The sequence below is a fragment of the Chroicocephalus ridibundus genome, chromosome 2 (assembly GCF_963924245.1).
Source record: "Chroicocephalus ridibundus chromosome 2, bChrRid1.1, whole genome shotgun sequence".
In the NCBI taxonomy this organism is placed as follows: domain Eukaryota; kingdom Metazoa; phylum Chordata; class Aves; order Charadriiformes; family Laridae; genus Chroicocephalus; species Chroicocephalus ridibundus.
The window spans coordinates 61619042-61641458 of NC_086285.1; the positions used below are offsets into that span (position 1 = coordinate 61619042).

The 22417-nt window shown below is 41.6% G+C and overlaps 1 protein-coding gene across 2 annotated transcripts in view; it reads left to right on the forward strand.

The window, feature by feature from the left end:
• The first annotated feature begins 703 nt into the window (after positions 1-703).
• The window catches only part of ADCY1 (adenylate cyclase 1), a 165130-nt gene continuing 143416 nt past the window's right edge, over positions 704-22417 (forward strand). For both annotated transcript variants that reach the window (XM_063325658.1, XM_063325659.1), the window contains exon 1: positions 704-1505. In XM_063325658.1, coding sequence (XP_063181728.1) covers positions 837-1505 — 669 coding nt within the window. In that variant the 5' untranslated portion in view covers positions 704-836. The remainder of the gene's footprint in view (positions 1506-22417) is intronic.

A 22417-nucleotide genomic window follows, 5' to 3' on the forward strand; every position in this document is an offset into this window, starting at 1 on the left:
GGCGCGGGGGGCGGGCGGTCCCCCCGCCGCTCCCGGAGGCGCTGCCCCGCCGAGGGACGTGTCCGGCTTCCCAAGCTGGCGGCGCGCAGGCGCCTCTCGCTCCCCAGCCCCGGTGTGATGCTCTCGACGTGGGAAGGGGATCGCCCTGCCTTTCCCTGCCTCCTGCTTTCTCTCCGGCCCTTCTGCCCCCACCTTTCCTCCTATTAGCCCAGTCCCCTGGCTGGGTTTCATTATTTTTTCCCTTGTCGTTGTTTATGGTTGGTTTTGTGTCGGTTGTTTTTTGTTTTTTTTTTTTTAAATGTTGCCCACTCCCCGGGAGCCCGTTTGCCACCCGCTCTTCGTAGCTTCTGCTCTCCCCAATAGCGGTATCTGAAGGGAGACCTGCCTGTTGATTACCCCCCACTCCCCTTCTCTCCGCTTCCACCCACCCCCTGCCCCCACCCTTCCCTCCGCTTGATTTCAAACCTTTGGATGGTGTTTTGGTGTCATTAGGAGATTAACATCCCTGGAGCACCAGGGTGGGAGGAGGAGGAGGAGGAGGAGGTGGGTGGAGGGGAGAGGGAGAGAGCAGGCAGGAAGGCTGGCGTATTAACACGAGTGAGGCTCTCCTCCCGCCGTCCCAGCCATCCCCGGCTCCCTGGTGGCAGCGGAGGGGGGCGTTTGCCGGCGCCGCGGTTTGCGGCCGGCGAGCTGCGCCCGGTGCCCGCGTCCGCGGAGCTGCGGCGGCGCGGGCTGCCGGCGGGCGTGCGGCCGCGGCTCCTGCTCTCTTTTATGAGCGACGAGGCGGAGGAGCGGCAGCGGGGGACACCAGGAGGAGCATTTCTTCCCCGAGGTTTATGAATGGCACTGACATGGAGGAAATACCGTTTCAGAAAGTCAAGACCAAGAGGAAGAAGTGCTGCCACTGCTGCTGCTCCCCACCGGCTGCCGCGGCGGCGGGAGCAGGAGCCGGGCTGGGGGACCCCCCTCCCTTGCTGCTGCTGGATGCCATCGCCTGCGAGGACGAGTTTGACTGCAAGGAGCTGGAGGCTCTCTTCCAGAGCTACAACCTGAAGCTGGAGCAGACGTCCACCCTCAAGGCGCTGGCCGTCCTCATTGTGCTCACCGCCAGCCTGGCCCTGGTGGAGCTGCTCTCCAGCCCCAGCCTGACCATCTCCAAAGGCTCGCACCCGGTCCACTGCATCATCTTCCTCTCCCTCTTCATCGTCACCAATGTCAAGTACCTGCAGGTCACCCAGCTGCAGCAGATCGTCAAGCTCACCTTGCTCTTCAGCTTCACCTTCTCCTTCCTTTGCTGCCCCTTCTCGCTCGGCGCCTACGGCATGGAGCCGCCCAGCGCCCCCGAGCAGGGCATGTGGCAGCTCATGCTGGTCACCTTCGTCTCCTACTCGCTGCTGCCCGTCCGGACCCTGCTGGCCATCGTCTTCGGGCTGGTGGTGTCCGTCTCCCACCTCATCGTCACCGCCACCTCCGTCAGTGCCAAGCGGCAGCGGCTCTGGAGGACGGTGAGAGAGGGCCGGGCCGGGCCGGGCACTGCAGCACAGCCGCGCGGTGCGTGCCCGGCGGGCGGGGAAGCGCGGAGAGGCGCGGAGAGGCGCGGAGCGCGTCCCGGTGAGCGGCGGGGGCTGCACGCCGCCCCTAGCGCAGCCGGCCGGGGTGGCGGCGGCGCTGGGCGGTGGATGGGGAGTGCCCGGTGCGTCCCCGACGGGGAAGGGGCGAGCACGCACCCGTGCTTCAGGCGGTGTCTGTAGTTGCCGAAAGTTTGCGGGAGGCGGGGGGGCGGAGGGGGGGGATAGGACGGCTCTTGGGAGACGGGACGTCTCGGCTTTGTCTCTCGAAGGAAAACCAGGGGGAGTGTAGGGGAGCCAGCGCTACCGTTTCCACGCTGGGGCCGGTTCATGGGCACGGCGTGCACAGTCCGTGCAAATCCAGGGCGTATGAATAATAGCGCTTGACTCAGTACAAACTTAGAATAGACAGTAAGGTGCGTGTGCTAATAACACTTCGATGGAGTTGATTTGTATCGTCGTTGTCTTGCTCAGTCGTGTGGACCCTTTGTGCCAACAGCCCATCTCAGGGGGTCTCTGCAGGAAACGATCTGAAATAGGGGGGGACACTCCAAGGGGGAAACCCTCTCGCTGTTCTCGCAGCGAGCGAGGCGTTCGCCCTTCAGTTTCCCCAGGGCAGCTGCTGCCCCCTCTCCGCAGACACTACCTGCTATGTCAGTGAACTTCCTAGCGGTTCCCTTTCCCCTCTGAATTAAGCCAGAAAAACCTCCCTCTTGCAGCAAGCATCTTTGGAAGCGTGCTGCTGCACTCTCCCCCCCTCCCCCGAGTAGCTATTTATAGCCCTGCAGGGCTTTCTCCAGCTCCCGTGGCCTGATGGGCCGCACTGGCAGAGGGAGGAGGATGAGGAGATGCGCGTGTGTAAAACGCTGGAGCCGGGAGTCGGGGTGTGCTGCTTAAGGCTCCGTTATGTGGTGCCTCTGAACTACTGGGAAAGAGAAATCGAAAAATTTTTGTGTCGTCCCTCGTATTGCATTGATTATGTCTGCCCTCAGGGGAAGCACACAGATTCTGGGGTCTACATTGGTGTTAAACAACAATTTAATGCATAATCGAAGTACTTTGTATGTTACTTCTGCTGATTCCTGGTATTATTCTCCATGGCTGTGTAAGGCTGTGTTGTGACACTAGGACGCACGCAGTTGGCATGGGCATAAACACTGCCATAAACAGAATTGTACACCTTTATGCCCAGAACTGTGAATTCCTTATTCCTCCTTACTTGCTTGCACAGAAACACACCCCCCAGCGTGACATACATGCACATAATGGAGATACACAGGAATCATCAGAAGAGTGGGGTTACTGAGACAAACAGGATTATTCATGGCTTCACGCTGCTGAGCTAGTGGACAAAATAAATTGTATATTTTGAAGGGGAAGAGAGAGATAAGCTGAGCTTTATGATTTACCCAGATAATCTGGTGGTCTATTTTTAAATGCGTGATTTAGAGTTTCCATGAGAGGGAGAGCTGATGAAATGCAGGAGCACTGAGAGGACTCCTCCTTAAAAGCATCCAAAAGGATGCGAAAAACAGGAGAATATATCTCTCTTGAGTAGGGCTGAAGATAGCTGTTTTTACTGGAGTACCAATTAGTCCTTATGGGAGTCCAGGCTATCCTGGCTGCTTTGACACAGAGGCAGATTTTCCTTGATGCCAAGTTGCAGCTCAGTGTGGCACCTGCTGTTCTAGACAAACAACATAAAGAAGCTGACAATAAAGTCTGCTCACTAAATTATCTAACCAAGGGCTTGAATGTGGAACATTTTGAAGAGAGGAAATCTGCTAACTTACTTTCTTCACACTAGTTTAACTCAGTTATTGTACAGGAGAGAAGCTGGCTTAAAAATACATCGAAATAGTTGACTGGCAGCTGGGGTAGCACCACCACCCTCTTCATCACCCTTTCCCCCCCATCCAAGTAATTTCAGTAATTCGCATGCAGTCCCCAGAGCAGTATGCTTTGCTGATAACAAGTGTCAGAAACCAGCTCTGAGTCAAGCAAAATAACTGGTCTGTGAACTTGTGTCGCACAGAAGTGCACATTGATTTGTTGCTTATTTGCAAACAAAACGTCTTCCGATTTGAAGACTATCTCTGTGTATGAAGGGACTCTTCCTTTACAAAGAAGTTGTGTTTTTTTCTTTTCCAAAGAACAGTTTCACAATGGTTGTATATTTAAAGCTATGTAAAGGCCGCATCATCTGAATTTTATTTGCCTGGCCTGAGAGTAGGCTGAGAGTAGCGCAGCCTTTTTTGCAAAAGCTAGAATGGATGCTGGCTCACTGTCTGCATCTACTTCCCAGCCACTGGATTTTATCATGACCGTCCCAGTGCTAGCGCTTGTAGGTACAGCATGCAGTCAGTGTGCCAAGGAGGCCGGACTGCTGTATGCAGAGCTGCAATAGCGTGAATGGCTGTGTTCTTTCTCCCAACCCATTGCTCCCTAGCCCCAAGAAAACGTGTGAATTTAAATCTTTAAATAGAAATCTGCTGTGTCCAGAAATGCAGAAGCACTTGCACCAAACACTGAGGCCAGTGTTCTGTTAAAGAAGCCTTTGATTTTTGTGCAATTCAGGCAGGGAACCAATTTTATTTTTGTTTAGCCTGAGCTTTAAGAGAACGCAGACCTAGTAACTTCCACTGAAGTTAAATTGGCAAGTTAAGTTGTCATCAAGACCAAGCACTCATGTTGTTTCAAGTTCAATCCATTAAAAAAAGCGCATAGCCAAGTTAAGGGGCTTGTTCGGAGGTGGGCTTTTGGATGCACATCTTCTGTTCCATGGTATCTGAGGAATCACTGCATGCAAATCTTTGAATGCAAAAAGCTTCACTGACTACAATAGTGCTGAATCAGACCCTGAGTGGGTCCCATGGCGTGCTTAAAATTTGCATTCATATAAATGTACAAACACTTCAGCATATTAAAATCAATAGATCAGCTCATTGTGGTATGAGGTCTAGACAGTAAAGCACATTTAATTTTCAAGTGGTAGTTTTCTGACAGCACAGTGTTGTCCGTGGGTGGTCTATGGAGATCACAGGCTCATTTCTTCTAGCTCTCTCCACCATTAGACATCATGTCATGTCATGTCATGTCATGTCATGTCATGTCATGAGTTGAGACACAGGTATGTGTAAAAGCAAGAGGAGAGGAGGAACACAAGTGCAGGGAGGCAAAGAGAGCCAGGGGAGTAATGGGGCAGAACTTGAGCTTCATCTTTCCACTCAACGTCTGGTTTTCCATCAAATTGAACATTCCGATCTGCTAATATGCCCTGCTCATTTCTTAAGAGAAATGTAGTAATAGATAAAATATATCTATAAATAAGTGGAATATTAAAAACACGCAAAGTACTTGTGGTCAACCTTGACCCCATTTGGAATAAGTTCATGCCAAAAGCCATGCTGACTTCACAGCTGGTTTTGCATGTCTTATTTGACACTGTGATAGGGATGTAAATAGTGCAGATTATCAATAGCATAGTGGTCACATTAGTTGGACTCTTTCACTTCCTTTGGAGCCATGGAAGAAAATGCTCGTGCCACATAATGTGACAAGGTATCCACAGGTGGCTGAACCTACAAATGAATTTCTAACAGTCTGGACTCTAGTTTTTGTTTTGTTTTGTTTTGTTTTGTTTTCCCCTACAGCTTCCAGATGTATGTTAAGTGCTTCAGAGCAGTTACAGAAATACAGAACCCTGCCCCAAGGAGCTTAGTCTAATTTCTGTTGTGATGCTGTGACTGGGTGTTAGAGACATTAAGGCCAGATGGGGTGAGAAAAGCAAAGGCTGCTCAAGAAATTACTCAGTGGTGGCATGTGTACAGTTTCATGACTTACTGTTAAATAACATTTTTGTCCCTCTAAATATTTTTGTCCCCTTAGTTTTTTTTTTAAATGTGTGCTTATTTCCAGAGAATTCAAAAGCAAATCATACACCAATGAAGTGCCCTCACATATCACAGAAATCTTTGTGAAAGAGCAAATCTGTTGTGAAAACCAAAGTTCCAACATCAATAACAAAAAGCAGAAGACAGAAAGGTGCTATCATAAATTAGTGGAAAAAAAATCATTTTTTTTCAGCAGTGTGGTGAAATAGATGTTGTAGTATTTTTCTAGATGTATTTAAAACTGGTTTTGTGCATGTATTTATTTATTTGTATGATTTGCATTGTATTGATTCAGCAACTATCAAAATTGTAGTGGGGAGTGGGTAGACTATGAGAACTATAACGTTTAGAAACTGGTAACGGTTATTTAAAATAATTTATTTCATTATTACAATTTTATTTTATCTTAACTCTTTGCAGGTTAGTGTGATAGTAGTCTGGAATATTACAAGGAATTATCATTATAGTGCTAAGCTTAGTCTTATTTCTGCTAGTGTTTAAAATGTAATTAATGAACACATCACTGACAGAACTGTTAATCTGCACACCTTTGTCTCTCGCACAGAAGGTAGAGTCTAGCAGCCTAATAAAAAGGGGTTGCAAATCAAAGACCGCTCAGCACCGTTGTCATTATTATTCAGTGCAAAGCTCAAGTTTTCTCCTTCATGCTTATAAACTACTGCTGAGGGACCGTGCTAGTTCATTCTCTGTGGTGCTTTTCAAATATTACTATCAAGAATATCTCTGGTATTGCAAGCATATCTATGCACTAATAATCTGTTTGAATTCACTGTTTTCCGCTATTTCCAAAGATTGGGACCGCTGTTCTTAGAGATTGTCAGTACCTGTGTGTAAGTCTTAACTGTAGTTTGACATTTACTTCATATTAAAATATTGGTAAAGCTTCCCCCCCCCTCCCCCCCCCCCCGGTTAAAGTGGGATTTTAATCTTCATTTGTGGCGTGGGGATTGCCAGGTATTGACCACAGTCCTTTTAACCTAGAGGCTGAAGTATAGGATTTTCTATGGAATGTAGAGCTCAGTGTCTTTTTCCATATAGAGATTCATATGCTCTTGGCTTCCTGAGTCTGCAAACTGCTGACACTGCTACTCTTCATGGGTTTCCAAACAATAACAGCATACTGATGTTTCTGCATGCTTGAGAAACACAAAGCCTTTGGGAAACTGGGAAATCATACAGACTTGGAGAAATAGTAAATAACAAATAATTTATCGGATAAGCTTTGTTGTTTTTCTCCTTCTTAACAGCCTGGTGAGAATGCAGCTTCCCTCCAACGAATGTCACCGTATTCACAATTTTATAAGAATTTGATTCTTTTCGTAGCAGTTCTTTGCAATGATTTGGTTTTTTGCAATCAATTTGCAATGATATGACCTTTGTATGGACACCTGTGGCTCATGTATTACTGTTTGTATTGCAATAACACCTATGGGTCCCGATGATGGACCAGATGCCTATTATCTAATCCAATGAATAAATACATGCCTAAAGGACAGACTTTCTCCTTGGCTCCACCTTTTCCGCTCCCATTCTGTACTTTCCCATTGGAAAAAAACTTCCTATGGAAATGTACGTTGAATTTGCTAGTGGTAAGCTCTGACTGACTGGTCAAACATTTCTTAACATATCTTAGTCTTGTTACGCTCAAAGTCTTGTTTACGGACAAAGAGGAAATACATCTTATATAAAGCTAGGAATTTATTTTTTTAAATGTAATTGAAATCTTAACTGGCTCATCAAAGAATGATTAATAGGCTAGATCCCATTATTACCAAAGAAAAAGAGCGCTTCTATGCAGAAGATGTTTTAATAATAATAAAGCAGCTAACACTGTTGTACACTCACTTAGTTTCTACTCTCTTTCCTTGGTATTATACCCACCTTTCCCTGCTTCTCCAAGTCTTAAGGCTGGTGGCTTCGTTCTGCTGGTGGTGTTACCTGTGTTGGCAGTATCTGGAGTCCATCACTGGAAAGAAGGGGATATTCATGTTAATGATTTCTTGTTCTTTGCTCTAGAGGCCACTTGAGGACATTTTTATAAGCTTACTAACATGCATTTCTCTTTCTTTAGTGCTCTACAGCTCCGTATTGCATCCAAGTTTACTGCATATGTTTCCTTTTATGTATGTTAGATACCTGTTCTTTGTTCTCTTTGTTACAGTTAAACCCAATTTTGTCCATCTTTATGTCTGCATTTCTTTGCCTGACCATTGCTGAGTCTTTTTTATAGTTATGGGTGTTGTCTTCAGTACCAAGACTATGTCCCATCTCTTGTAATCCCATGCCTGTACTCCTCTACAGCATCTCCTGCGTCTCCATTTCGCAAGGCCTATGCTATGTTTCCACAGGCTAGTCCTAAAACTGTTGTTCTAGCATGCAAAGATAAGCAAAAGTAACACAAATTAGCTACGGACATCTGGTCAATTAGAAAAAAATGCTATTACGTCTAAACCAGGTAAAAGAAAGTACAAGGATGTCAAAAAACGTGTAACCTGAGAGAATAAACTTTCAGTCCAGAGCAAGTCTGACATGCTTCAGTCCAGAGGTCTTGCAAAATCAGAACAAAGCCTATGGCTTTCTATATAGCAATGGCAATAAAGTAATAGCATTGGGAATACAGTATTACAGAGAGCTACATGGTTGCAGTCCTCATTAATGTGTGCGTGCTTTAGACTATCTCCATGTGCCCTATTATTGCTTTCATTTTAATGCTAACAAAGTGGGCCAAATGGTGGCTGCATTTCAAAATGTAAAATTTTAGTGTCTAGACCCTGGCTAATAGCAACATACTGCACATAATGTTAGTAATTAGGAACTGTGTTTAATTTACATACTTACTGTGTGAAAAAGCAGTTTTCATATGTGTTTGTGCAGCTCTGAGCTGAGGGGCTCCCAATTTGTGTTTAAAGATCTTTGAGGCTTCTATGGGATAAATTATTGAGGGTTTCTATTATTTCTCTTTTCTTTTCTTTTCTTTTCTTTTTTCTTTTCTTTTCTTTTCTTTTCTTTTCTTTTCTTTTCTTTTCTTTTCTTTTCTTTTCTTTTCTTTTCTTTTCTTTTCTTTTCTTTTCTTTTCTTTTCTTTTCTTTTCTTTTCTTTTCTTTTCTTTTCTTTTCTTTTCTTTTCTTTTCTTTTTTTTCTTTTCTTTTCTTTTTTTCTTCTCTTCTCTTCTCTTCTCTTCTCTTCTCTTCTCTTCTCTTCTCTTCTCTTCTCTTCTCTTCTCTTCTCTTCTCTTCTCTTCTCTTCTCTTCTCTTCTCTTCTCTTCTCTTCTCTTTCTTCTCTCCTTTCTGAACATGTAATTTTGGATATATTCAGTGCTAAACTCATAGGAAAAAATTTTGAGAATAGGGAATAGTTGTCCCTGATATGGTCTGACATTTCTTCTTCTGGATTCAAATTATAAATTGTTTTTTTCCCATCTTGTTTTACCCAGTTATTCTTATAGTGCAGTGCATGCTAGGCAGAACCACTGTAATACAACATCTAGTTCGTTCAGTTTCAGTTTCGTCTACTTTAAACACAGCCCTGAATGTCTGCATGTCTATATAGCATGATGCTTACTTAAAGAGAGCAGAAGTTTTCTTTCTAGGTTTTTCTCATTCTGTCACTTTAGATGCATTGCATTCTTACATGCTAAATTCTGCTGTTGCCATTTCAGAAAACATCAGCTAGCATAAAAAAAAAAAAATGTTTTCTGTCTATCCCAGTTAGTTATTGTCCGGTGCTTTCTTAGATTCAAAAGGCCATATACTCCTGTCTTCCGTACAGGAATAAAGTAGTATAAAACATAACTAAATGCGGATGGCATGTATGGAAAGAGGGAGATGAGCCAGAACACCACCGTTCCTTGTTGCTTGTAAGCTCCTGGTTGTGCCAATATGGAATAATTGTTAGAAAGTCTTTTATGAGTGTGGCAAAGGGATGGCATGGTTTCATGCAGGTTTCATGTTCTGATTAATTCATAATGTGTTCTAAGAAAATTTCACCTCGGACTTAAAATGTTCATGGTTTACAACTCTCGAACATGGCTGACAGGAAGAAGTCAGGCAGTATTAACTCCTGCAAGACCCTTGCTGTTGGGAAGGGGAGCAAGAAGCGCAAGCAGAAGAGGCTGGTTCAAGCTTTGAGGCTGAGCTCTGTCTTTGGCTTGCTATGATGGATGGGTCTGAGAGACCATCAAAGAGTATAATGTAACCCATATGTTTTGTTTAAAAATTTCTGAAGCATGGGATTTCCTTTCTTACTTTCTTCCTCTGCGGAAGTTTTCATGGAAGAAATTGTTTTGCTTCAAATTTTTAAGATATGTACTTGGAGGAATTTGAGGAAACAACATAGTTAACTACTCTGTCCACCTGTTTGTTCTGTATTTGGAATAACCAAAGACAATCGCATTACCTTTCATTTACTTGAATGTAATCTGGGCAAAGCACTTCCCTTCAATGGATGTTAATATAATATGAATTTTAATTCACATAAATGTACAATAAATATAATACGGGAATATTTATTCTGTATGAACTTTCCACGTGATCTGATTCCTGAAAGAAATAAATTCACCAAGAACATTATATATACAGGAAAGCTGCTTTCTCCAGCAGGATTTGAAATATTGAAAAATCCCAGAAATGTGGATCTAGTGTGGCTCTAAGGCAGGCAATAAAGTGCAACAAATCTGTCAGAAATATAGTTATTTCTTTAGTTGTGGTTCAAGAATAACAGAAGTCCTTTGTAATCCAGAGATGCATGTTGCAAGAAATCATCTAAGCGTGGCTAATATGAAAAATATTATTGAACAATATTCCGCTACAACACCACCTTTCAGACGTTTGTTCTGGAGCGAGGTGTTCATTATTGGATTCAGTAACAAGCGGTTGTGCATCCTCCTATACAACTTTATAGAAGTAAACAGAATTAACTGTTCTTTACAGTGGTTAGCACAGAAAATTAAGGGGTGCTTATAGCCAACCCAACAGTTTTTCTTTTTGCATAGGTTGCTCATTCATACACTACAACAGTAGAGAAATATTTTTTGATTTCCATAAATCTGCCTATGATTCTCTCTTAGAAGATGAAAGTAATTATTCACCCATACAAAATTAGAAAATGAAATAACACTAATAAACACAATTGTAGAAGAGATTTGCATAAAATATATCCTTAATTTGAAGTATCAATAGCCTGAAAAAGAATATCGGGCTTGAGCAGAACTTATGAAATTTGATCACATGAAGTGGAGAATAGGCACATGCTTTCTAAGTAAAGAATATCTTTCTTCCTGTACAGAGTTTGAGTTAATCTGTATAGAATACAATATCTGGCAAAATGAAGCTTTGATGTAAATTGATCAATGTTCACCCAAAGGTAAAGGATATAGGCCCAAGCCTGATTTCACTTTTAAACACACAAAAAACCATCTCACAGGGCTTTGGGAAGATTTATGTGGTGTGCCAAAAATTCTTCTTGCCTGTAATAATTTCATCCCAGAATGATTTAACCAAAAGGGCGCACCATTTAATGTGAACCGTGTAGGAAGCCAAGATCTGTTTGTAGTAATGGCAGTGGAAAGGAACAGTGAGAGAGAAGCCATATCAGGATCAAATTCCCACTGTTTCAGGTTGTCTCTGGAGTTCGCCCTGCAGGCTCCCGGTCACTGCTGTCACGGCTGTCAAAGATTTGGATGCTATTCCTCACCTGGGATTACGGGTCACAGAGTTTAGATGCTATGCTCTGGGAATTGTGTATGACCCCTCACGGATGTCCAGGGTGATTCCTGGTACCGGACTCTGCAACCGTTGTGCTGATGTCTCTGCTAATCCATGCTAGTTTAATGCAAATCAAGTGCAGCAGGGCTGTGGGAGTTGAGGAAGCCTAGTTTTTAAGTCCATGGTAGGATTAGCTATGATGAGCGCTCTATCTGTCATTCATCTATGCTTTGAAATACAAGGAATAACGATGCTTTTCGAAACAGAGAAACAAACTGAGCGTTATCTCCATGCTCACAATGTGAGCTTCCTCTTCCCATGCCCCGTTATGTAAATGACAGTGGTGAAGGATAGCTAGCTGCTTGAGTTCCCCCAGATGGAACGTTTACATTAGCTTATCGGGCCTGCTCCGTGCAGCTCGCTCTCTATTTTAGGCAGCAGTAGATTGAGGAGATTGCAGCCAAGTTAATTTGCCTGACCTGTTAGTCAAAGTAAACTGCTTTATTAATAGTCCATTTCTTCTTGCTTACACTGTTAAAAAGATTAGTCTGATTTTTCTCTTTGAAGGGAGCACAGCCTGAAGTGGGGATCCCTATTCTAAACTGCACTTCACGATATCAATTAATATTAACACAGTGCCTTAAACAGCCTCGGTAGGAGGGTAATATGCTTTTCTAGCCGAAAGCGCATACTCTTCTCATAACAACTTCTGGAATATCCTTCTACTGAAAAGGATGATGATGTTTAAGAAGTGAGAGTGAGTTTCATTTGCGAGACTGTTAATTAGTTCCATTGCTATTGCTAAATTCAAAATCTATAAGAGGACGACTGAGAAAATTGTTTGGCATGGCTTTTTTATCTCAACAGCATTATTTCTAAGCCTTATTTGATGTCTGACAGAAATATTAAGGGAATCATGAATGAGTTCATGAATATCCACTGACTACTTAGTGCAAATCTTATGTATAGTTAATATTTGGTGGGCAATATTTGGTGGGCAATGCTAAGCTGTAGGATTTTCTTAGCTTGCTTATGGGCAAGGGACATGAAAAATGCACCTTTCCTACTCTCAGGCCTTAGGACAATATGCTGAAAAATTGGCATTTTACAGTTAGGATGAACAGGAGTACTGAAATGGGCAATGACCACTTGAAAAGCTATGAATATTCTCTATCCTTAACTGATATTTTTGTAGCATTGCTAGTTTATCATCAGAGGACTTAATAATTAAAAAAAAAATATGTTTTGCGTGCTTGCTTGTTTTCCTTTTTCTGCTGCTGCGTTTGTGGAATCAGTCCCTGTCAATTTTTTGCTGACTACTGCAGTTCTTCGTTCAGTGACCTCTATCGAACTTCCCCCAAAAGAGAACATCAACCAGATACAAAAGAGGGAACATTCTCCTGGGGTGGGGATGACTTCAGAAAGGAAGTTGGTCTTTTCTAATTTCCCTAAGGGTGCACAACATTGAGTCCCAGGACTTCGTCTGTCTTGTCAGTTAGTGAGTCAACAGTCATGAACCTTCATCCCAAATCTCTATGGTATTGTTTGCAAAAGCCCCATTTCTCCAGTGCGATCGTATACTGAAGAACTGAGCTTGGCTACTGATCATAATGATTTTTCCTTCTGTCGAACAAAAGATATAATACCTAAACTAGGGAGAAATTTTATTTCTTACAAAATGTCTTACATGCCCCTGAAGTTGTCTTTTGAATACTTAGAGTTGCCGGTCCTCTGTAAAGGTAAGGATTTGGCACATATATAATCCATTATCTAACGTTTTCAAAGAAATTCTCTGCACAGGGAGATACCAGGTGCCATCTTGGCTTCTTTTGCCTTATGTGTGATAGTTGCTGCCATTCCACTAAAAAAAGAAGAAAAGCCTGAAAAATCAAAGACTTGCAACGACTTTTTACAAGGCAGTTGAAAACCTTTTTCTAAAGTTGTAATTAAAAAAAAATAGAGTAATCCTAAAGCTGATATATAATGCACTGCTGAGTTACACGAATCTTACTGGGCACAGTCCTAAATGTAGATGGTTTTATTCAATTGCACAAAAGAAAATAAATATAAATATATGTATAAATAATTTCCTTACTGCAACTAAGGGGTTCAAGAACGGAGCTATATGACGTAAAAATCTTTTCTTCTTTAGAGTCACAGTTCAAATTTAGGTTGCCAAAGTTCAGGTTTCTTTACTATCTAAAGTAGTGATTTTGATGACCTACCAAAATGTGTAAGAAAGACTGATGCTGATAGTCCAGTTTCCAAGATGCAAATGTAAATTTTTTATATAGCATCACTGTTGGTAACTCAGCAAGCCCAGCAAACTTCAGGTTGTTTTCTTCGTGTGTGGGAAAACACAACTGTTGTTTTGCGAAGATTGCTGTGATCCTGTGGAGTGATAGGTATGTCTTACATGGAATTGTAATGAAATTCACAGGGCCTCTGCATTGGTGGCGTTAATATGTATAACAACAGAATGTGGGGCAGACATCCTTCCAGGGTATTACAGAGTCTGCTGCTGTGTTTGACTTTTAACATGTTGGGTAAATACCATGATTCCTATGGTGGTAAACGTCACATTGACCCTTAAGCTGTCCTAAGGGAGAACCCAGGGCTTTGACTTGTCCGCAAGTGACAGCGGTGCAACATGTAAGTAGACATTGGGTACAGCATGAGCTCATTCTGTAGCATTCTGCAATGAATGCAAACTATTCTGAGAGTGTGGGTTTTTTCCTTTAAGGAACCCTTAAGTCATCAGGAAGCTCACAGGTACAGTAGTTCAAAAGCTGGCACACAGCAGCCTGTCTTGCAGTAGCTGAAGAAGGAAAAACCATTAGGGGTCAGGTTACTCATCCTCAGGAGAAATATTTCTCTCTAGCATCTGGAAATCTCACAGTTGTTTTCAGAGTTGGTTAAACTACCTCCTGTTGGAAAGCTTCTTGGGATCAGCGTAGATGTCAAAGGTCTACTGGTGGCCTATTCATAATACAGTTATATACCTAGATGTAAAATAATCAACAACTGTAGATGCTGATTGGTATTATCAGTCTGTAGACTGAGCAGTTTGTGGGTTTTGGGGTTTCAAGTGACAAAGGAGTACTATAGGAAAAATAGGATCTAGTTAGCTTTCTCAGTCTTTGCCCAGTAAGAACAAAGCTGCGTGTCTTACACCTCTCCTGGCCTCTCTTCAGGCATGAATTCTAGTCCAGCACATGATTCCCTGAGCATTGTGAAGAACAGAGGAAGTTTTTTTTCAAGACAAAATTACTGAGATGTAAACAGATACTAGACTTCCTCTTGACAATCAATAAACACCAGAGACTTGGTTCCACCTTCCATTTTATGGATTAATTTAGTCCTTTTTAAAATGATGGACGCAGAAGACTGTCAGTGTCAGTCAAACAGAATGTCAAAGACAAGAAGCAGACTGCTCTGAAGCACTCTGTTCCAGCGTGGGGTGCTCCATGTACGAACCCTAACTCATGTTTGTGCCAGCTGTATAACGTGTGCAAACAGAACAGGAGCTGCAGCTAATACATTTTCTCCTCTGACTCAATGGAACTGGAACACAAGTCTGTATTCAGAAGAGGAGAGGCTTGGTGAGACACCTTGCCATCTTGGTGCACTATGTTCTGGTGCATTCACTTTCTGTGCTGCGGAGTCACTCCTTCCGTTGTAGGTCGGTTGTGCCTGTGCCTTTGGTAAGGGTGGGTAACACTCCGTACTGTCCCGCCTGAGGCATGCTTTTGGGAATCTGCCAGTCAGGCTTAGTCACATGAGTTTACAAGCTGTCACTCAGCCAGGTTCATTTTGGCATTACGGCCTGCTCTGTTGTAATCTCATCTCTGTGCGCATCTTAAAGAAGCACAAAAGTGCTAACAAACAGGTCACCTAACAGCAGAGGTAACAAAACCTGGTGATAACTGGTGATATCATCGCATCTGCTGTTTATGTCCTGAATAGTAACCGTTAGCATGTGTGATGACGTGTGATGGTCAAGTAATGTCCTATGAACAGGAATCAGAAATCTCTAGTGTTGAAGGGCAGTGCTTAGACTTTGATCAGATATCCCGAGTCTAGTAGGTGAGTGATTAGGGTTACACAAATAATTAAAAGCCCAGCTATTTCTTTCTGTGTTTCCTCAAGCAGCTATCAGTGGCCTAGTTTTACTCGCAGGCCATATTTTAAGTCACCGTTACCACTGAGAAAATTAGTCCTGTGGATGTGGATATGCACTCCTTTTCACCCGTTTTAACCACCTGAACGCAGTTGAAGCCCTTCACTGAATGGACCAGGGAGCTAACGCAGGTCGGAACCATCCGGGATGGATGAGTTCGCAAGTCCTGTTCAACACCTGCATGGGCTTCTGTGCTGGCAGTGTAAAAAAGAGGGCAGAAATGATTTTTTTTTCTGTCCTGTCAGTTCACATCCTCCTGTTGTAACAGCAGCCGTGTTGTCTTCATTGCTACGTGAACTTCAGTGGGAATAGCATCTTTTGCTATTCCCAGTGACATCTTTTGCAAATGCAGCCTAACTTTTCACTTTATAGCTAAGCATATATGTATTAATTTACATACAGATGTTTGAAAAATATGTAAATCAGGTGATATAACTAGTTTTGGTTGATTTAGTATAGCTGCTAAAACAATGTTTTTCATTGATGGGTCCTTGAGCAGCTTTCAACATAGGTCCCAAACCTTTATAAGCAATTTGCAAACATATATTACTGTTAAGCACCAACAAGTATATTTTCTTGTGTTTCAAAAACCCTTTAAAAGTAATTCAAGGATCCCAACTTAAGCCATTTATACAGAAAGATTAGTTTGGTAAATGGTGCCAAAAGAAGGAAGTGACTTTTAAAAAAGTTAAACAAACATATTTAAACAAAAATGGTTTAAACAAATACAATGTGTTTAAAGACTTTGAATTCCTACAAGGTGCCATTTTAGGCATCTTTAAATGCCCAAAACTTTAAAAATTGCCTCATTGTCCATGAAGAAGTTTTATATTTATAACTAATGTGGTGGACTCAGTGAGTGAATCGTGGAACCTATTAGTTCTGGAGTAAGTAGTGATGAGTCTGGTGCCAAGTACAGAAGGTACTATATGGGATTTTGATACGGGAAATCAATGGGCTTTGCATGTTAGCTTGGAAATGTTACGTGAACATGTAATTTCTTTCAGAATGGACAGAAACCATCTTATCCGCACACAAAATAGGGGTTCTGTCTTCTGGTATTACTTTGGCTATATTTGGTTCTGAATACCTGAGTTACAAAGCAGGTACTCAAAAAACCACCGTAATTTTGATAGCAAAGATGATACCCTGTAATAATCTGTTCTTTTCAGCACTGCTGCATCCAGTCACTGTCAAGAGCAGGAGGAGATTCACAATATATTTAAATTTGTCTTTCAGGAAGTGGCTTTGCATAGTACTGTCGTTGCACGCGTTCAAATAAAGGTGTCTTGAAGCAAATCCATGGAAAACACAAAAGAGCGCTTGCTGAAAATTAATGATGCAGTGCTGTAACATGCACTAGCTGTTTATCCTGAAACCAGTCTCACTTTGCAGTAGTGTCTCAGGGAAGCATTGCTAAGCTTCTTTTTCAATGACTATTTTCTCGTTGCAGCTGAGGACACAGTAATACAAGGCAAAGAAGGGATTGCTCATGAACCTTACATATCAAATTCTAGGCTGAAATTCACCTTCTTTTATTATTATTTACCATTGATGTTACGGTAATGCCTACAAAGTGTCAACTTGGATTAGCTTCTCAACTCACTGCTTGCTGTACAAGTGCAGAAATAACAGGCAATCCATTGTCCTTTGCTAGATATGGCAAAGAACAGAAAAAAGACTAGAGATAGAGAAGCAAGATGATTTTCCAGAACTGAGGGGCAAGTCAGAATAGATTGTGAGTCTCCTGACTCCAGCTGCAGTTGTCTGGGACAAGAATTTCATAAAGAAAAGACTTCATCTTAAGCATCTTAAAGCCCCAATGAACAGTTTAAAATATTTCCATTTACTCTGGCCTAAACCATACTGTCATGTTTTCTTCTTTTCAGTTACTTTGAGATGAACCTTTTCCTTTGGTCTGCATGACTTGGGGCTGGATGTTCATAAAAGAGTGAGGAGTTTCATGTTACAGTTAAATGGAGCATGTTTATGAACCACTTAAACTTTTTTTCAATGTATTTGCCTCAGTAACTTTGTTATTAACTGCATGAGATACAGATGAAAGGTTAATTTTGTTTACCCAAAGCAGTGACGTGATTGTACACAACCAAGAATAGCTACTTATCTATATGTTTTCCAGAATTCAGAATTGTTTCACTTTGTTTTTTCTCTCTGGGGCAAAGTGAAGCTACAAATACGTTATTGAATATTTTTCCAACATGTTTTAGAAGAAGCCAGCCATAATTTGTAGATTTTAATGGCAATTAATTATTATTCTGCATCCCAGATATAATGTTGAGATGAAGATGAATGGAGTTATTGCATTTGAATTCTGGTAATGGTAAGGAACTAAATGCAAGCAATGTGAGATCTGAAAATCAAACATGGTTCTTAAATGCCGTTTTCTATTACATTATTTTAATTGATGTTTGGCATTTCTAAAAAAAATATTTACAGGGTATTTGGAGGTAGTACTCTGGTTTACCTGCAGAGGATTTTGGCTTCTTTTTGCTCCGTGACATGAAAGAGATCAATGTTAAGACATGTGTACCTGGCCAGGTTGAGAGAAAAATTGAGGGAGTCAGTGGTTAGTCAAACCAAAAAGAAGAAGGAAGCTGTCCTGTAACCCGTTGCTAACTGATGGTAATTGCCAGGAGCAGCTTCACAAGTATTGTGAGTTAGAAGAATCTTGCCATGCACGTTACAGACTTTTACCTGCTGCTGTGTGTTTGACAGCGCATGGTTGATGCATTCTTTAGCAGAACAAATAAAAATGATCAAAGAATAGATAAAAAGTTTATTATGTGAGAAATATAAGTAGCTTTGTTTTATAAAATATTGTGAAAAAGTACCATTTCCCTCCTCTTGTCTGCTTTCATTTTTGAAACTGTCACTGTGCTTGGGTTTTGCTATTTGAATGCGACATTTGAATATTGCAAATGCTAGTCTAAAGTATACAATCGCCTACACAAAGATAGAGCAGATTTATTCTGAAAGTTATTGAAAGGAGTATCCTGCCTGTTTGCTATTTTTTGTTTCCTCATTCAGTTTTTCCCTCCCAAAGGAAATGAGTCAGAGAACTCTTAATTTCTCATTCTGTCCGTCTCTTTTCCTCGTTAGTGTTCTTGCACAGACCTCTCAAAGATTTTCCCTCAACTCATCTCAAAGTATCTCTATGACTAGGGGAAGGTCTTTTTTTTTTTAATATCTTTTCTGAATTCTTTTATTACACAGGCCATAAATATAAATTTCTGCATCTCGCCCTCCTGCTTGTTCAAGACCCTCAAAAGAGGAATTAATCTTGTTGCAGCTTCCATTCCTTACACTTTTTTAGAGTAGAAACTGATGCAGAAATGGGAAAAATCGAAGGGTATCTCTTTGACTATTCTGATTCATCCTAGAATAAGCAATTCACCCAGTAACTTCATTGGTGGGTTTGCTCGAGTATCAGCATCAAGACCCCTCTGTAGACTGTTTTTTGGTACCTAAGTTCAGAAAATAGTAAGAAGTGTATTGACTCTTTCTGCATGGTGTTTTGTGCAACGTAAATTTGTGAATGTCTGAAGTAGCTGAAGGGTTGGGATTTTTTTCAGAGTTCTTGGAAAAAATAAAGCTCTCCCTGCTCCTGAAATTTAGAGCATTTTGTCAGTTAAGTATTTTAACTAAACTCAAGTTTTCCTGCCTGTTTAATTTTAGCGTTCTGCATTTTACGCTTTTTCTAAGGAGATCTCCGTTACTCGGTGATTACAGAGTAGGTCCTAATCTGATGGAGGTTTCTGAAGGGTCAGGGTCATTACTGAACAGCGGTAAAACAGAAAATGCTGACAGTACTTAAACTGTTGGTGTTCCTTTTATTTTTTTTGCCTTCGATTTGGTTGGGAGTTCTCTGGGTAACCCTGACCAGCAAGTGCAACATCCTAAGTGGGTTGCTCCTGGCTTTCTGTAAACACATCACACAAGTACAACTTCATGGGGTTTTTTAGTTTGCTTCTTGAAAGATCATTTATCATCAGCCAGGGGAAAAAAAATACACCACTCAACCTTCTTAAAGTGAATTTTGCTTTTTTTTGTGAATAAATACTCACTGACAGTTCTCATCTTCTGAAGCTTTGATGTAAATGTTAAAAGCCTCCGGGACAATATAAATTGTGGCCCTTTACAAATATAGTTTCCAGGGCAACTAAAGGGCCGGCTGTTTCATAAACACTGTGCTGTCAAGCAGAAGCATTTGTCTGTCTGCTGGAAGATTATTTTACATTTAAAATCTTATACCCCTTGTGTAAAAATACCTCTATTGTCCTCATTCAGGTCTGGACTTTTTGAAAGTAAGGCATGGAAATATATTGTACGCTGCACTTCTAAGTGAGGTTTGGGCTGTAAATATGGCTAGTGTGATACAAGAAAGCTGGCAGATTTCCTCATGTGCTGCAGCAGTATCTTTCCTCTACCACCCAGCCAGGGAGTGACACGCAGCTCCCTGAGCCGGGGTGCAGTGTGCTTTGCCTCTCCTGTCTTTGGGAAGATCACTGTTATATCCCAGGCGAGGCTTTTATTGCCGTTCAGGTGTGGAAAAGGTGGGGTTTTTTGTTTGGCAGAATATATTTGGATTGGAGCTATGAAAAAATGTATCCTTTGCTATTGACTTCAAGACGCGTACTTTACGTGTAAAAAAAAGTGATTGTGTTAATGAGCTTGTTTCAGAAACTCTGTATGCACTCGTATACTGCTTGACTAACATCCTCCTTGAAAAATTTAATCTTTTGCAACGGCCAGCACCATTTTCATCCTTTAGGCTCCGATTCAAATTCTTTGGTTTTGTTCTGCTTTTTTGTGACACACTACTCCATGTGATCACAGCATTACAAGCTTGGCTTTTGCATGTCCTGTTTAAGTATTGATGCAGGACCAACAGACAGTATATAAACCTTACCCTTCTTATATGGTGTAATCAATGTAGTATATGAACAGCCGATTAATTAGCTTGGCTGGACTTAAATAACTTGCCGATACATTAAAAGTCAAGCCCACAACAAAGCTGCAAAAAATGACTTGAGTGCCTTTCTAATTGTGCTTTGGGTGATGTATTTTCAGTATTTGCCGTGTGATTAGTCTTGGTGAGATTCAGAGAACATGGTAAACACTGTGGTAACATTATTTAATTATCTATCTTGTGCAACTAAAGAGGTGTTCTAGGCACAGTAGTTTTGGAAAATGAATCAGATCTTGTCCTCAGCTGTATTTGCATAACTCTTCCTGATTTCTGCACCAAATGCGTTCATGCATATCTGAGTACTATACAAAACAATGACCTAGATTAGAAGCTTGTTTTAATTATGTATACTCAATTTAGTACATTTTAAAGAGTTACTCCATTTTTTTACTAATTTTAAGTGAGATGAGAACTTGCGCTTATTTGTTAAGACATCTGTCTCCAGTGAAGTTAGTGCACACAGCTTTAAAGACTCCATTATTTCCTACTTTTTTATCTGTTTGTCCATCCATTTCTTTCTTTCTTTTGTTCTTTTTTCTTTCTTTTTCTTTCTTTTTTTCCCTTCATACTTTTTCTTTCATTCTTTTTCTTTCTCTCTTTCTCGTTATCCCTCTTTCTCTCATTCCCTTTTTATCTCCATCTTTCATTCCCTCTTTCTCTCTTCCCATATTTATCTCTCGCTCTCCTTCTGTCTTTCTCAGGTGATAGAAGAAAAGGAAATGAACACTATATATTTATTTATTTATTTATTTATTCCCTCAGGTACAAATGTTGACTTCAGCCTGTTCATGCAGACTGCTGAGATGATGATTAACACAAAACCAGCACACTGGAAAATCTGTAAAGAACTGTACAGGGCTAGAGCCTGTGTCCTTCTGTAGGAACGTGTTCGGTGTCTGACTTCACTGGGGATTTTGACTAGAAAAGTCTAAGGAAAAGTAAAGTACAGATTTCAAGATTTGCTTTTCTGGCTGCTTGTAGTCTTTCATGGATTAAAGCATTTTAACTTCTGAGGCTTGAAACAAATTCTTAGGGTTTTTTGCACAGAGCAGCAGTGACCTACTCAGGTTTCATCACCAAACTGGTCAGTAAATGTAAAGACTTTTAAGCATAAATTTCCAGAGGTATTTTCTACTCACTGTTACGAAGGTTAAATATTCTTTTAGAAATAATTTAGGATGTGGTGTGGAGTATATTGAATACTACATTATCCATATATTCAATGAGATGTGAACTGGGAGGCACAGGTCCTCACAAGTATTTATGTCTCAGAGCCCCTAAGCTGATTTTAGAGACAATTAGGCACCTAAATACGTGTGTGGGTTTGCACCCAAGTCAACCCATGGTTGACTGCTCTCAGCTGCCTTATAGTAATTTCTCCACAACCAGACCTCTACTAGCAGGCACCTTGAAAACCTTGGATGCTGATGGAGGCTCCAGTTCACACAGAAGTAGATAAGCAGGAAAGCACTTTTTTAACCAGTAGGGCTTATTTTGATGACTGTCGACTCAGGAATCGCTTGCCGTTTGTCAGACTCCACATCAGGAGGAACACATGCAAACTGTGAAGTACAAATTAATGCAGATAGAAATGGTTCAGCATGTCCCTATTACCCTGGGCATTTACTCGGCACAGCAAAGCAAAGGTGGTTTAACTCTGAGAAATGGCTTTAAATGCCTTTCCCCTGCAGAAGGAGGTCCAACTCTCCCTGTTCCCTAAGAGAAGACCTTGGGCGTCCAGCTGAGGTGGATACCCCTGGATGACTTGTGCTGCAAAAGCTGTATTACAAGAATGCACCGTCTGTGCCAGGAGCACTTGCTTGAACGCCTTTCAGGATTGCATACCGAAAATGTCTTAGCCGTTGAATCCAATTTGGGCCGAAACATCTGCAAGGTACCTAGTCATGCAACTCCCCACGACCTTGGTAGAATTAAGCCTCTAACTCTAGGCATTAGTTCTTGCAACTGGGTAGAGTGGTGCATAAAGAACTTTATAAGCCCGAGCTCTTGCTTTGTGTAGAAAGGTTGTGGCTGCTTCACAGCATTGAGTTCCTGCTGCGTG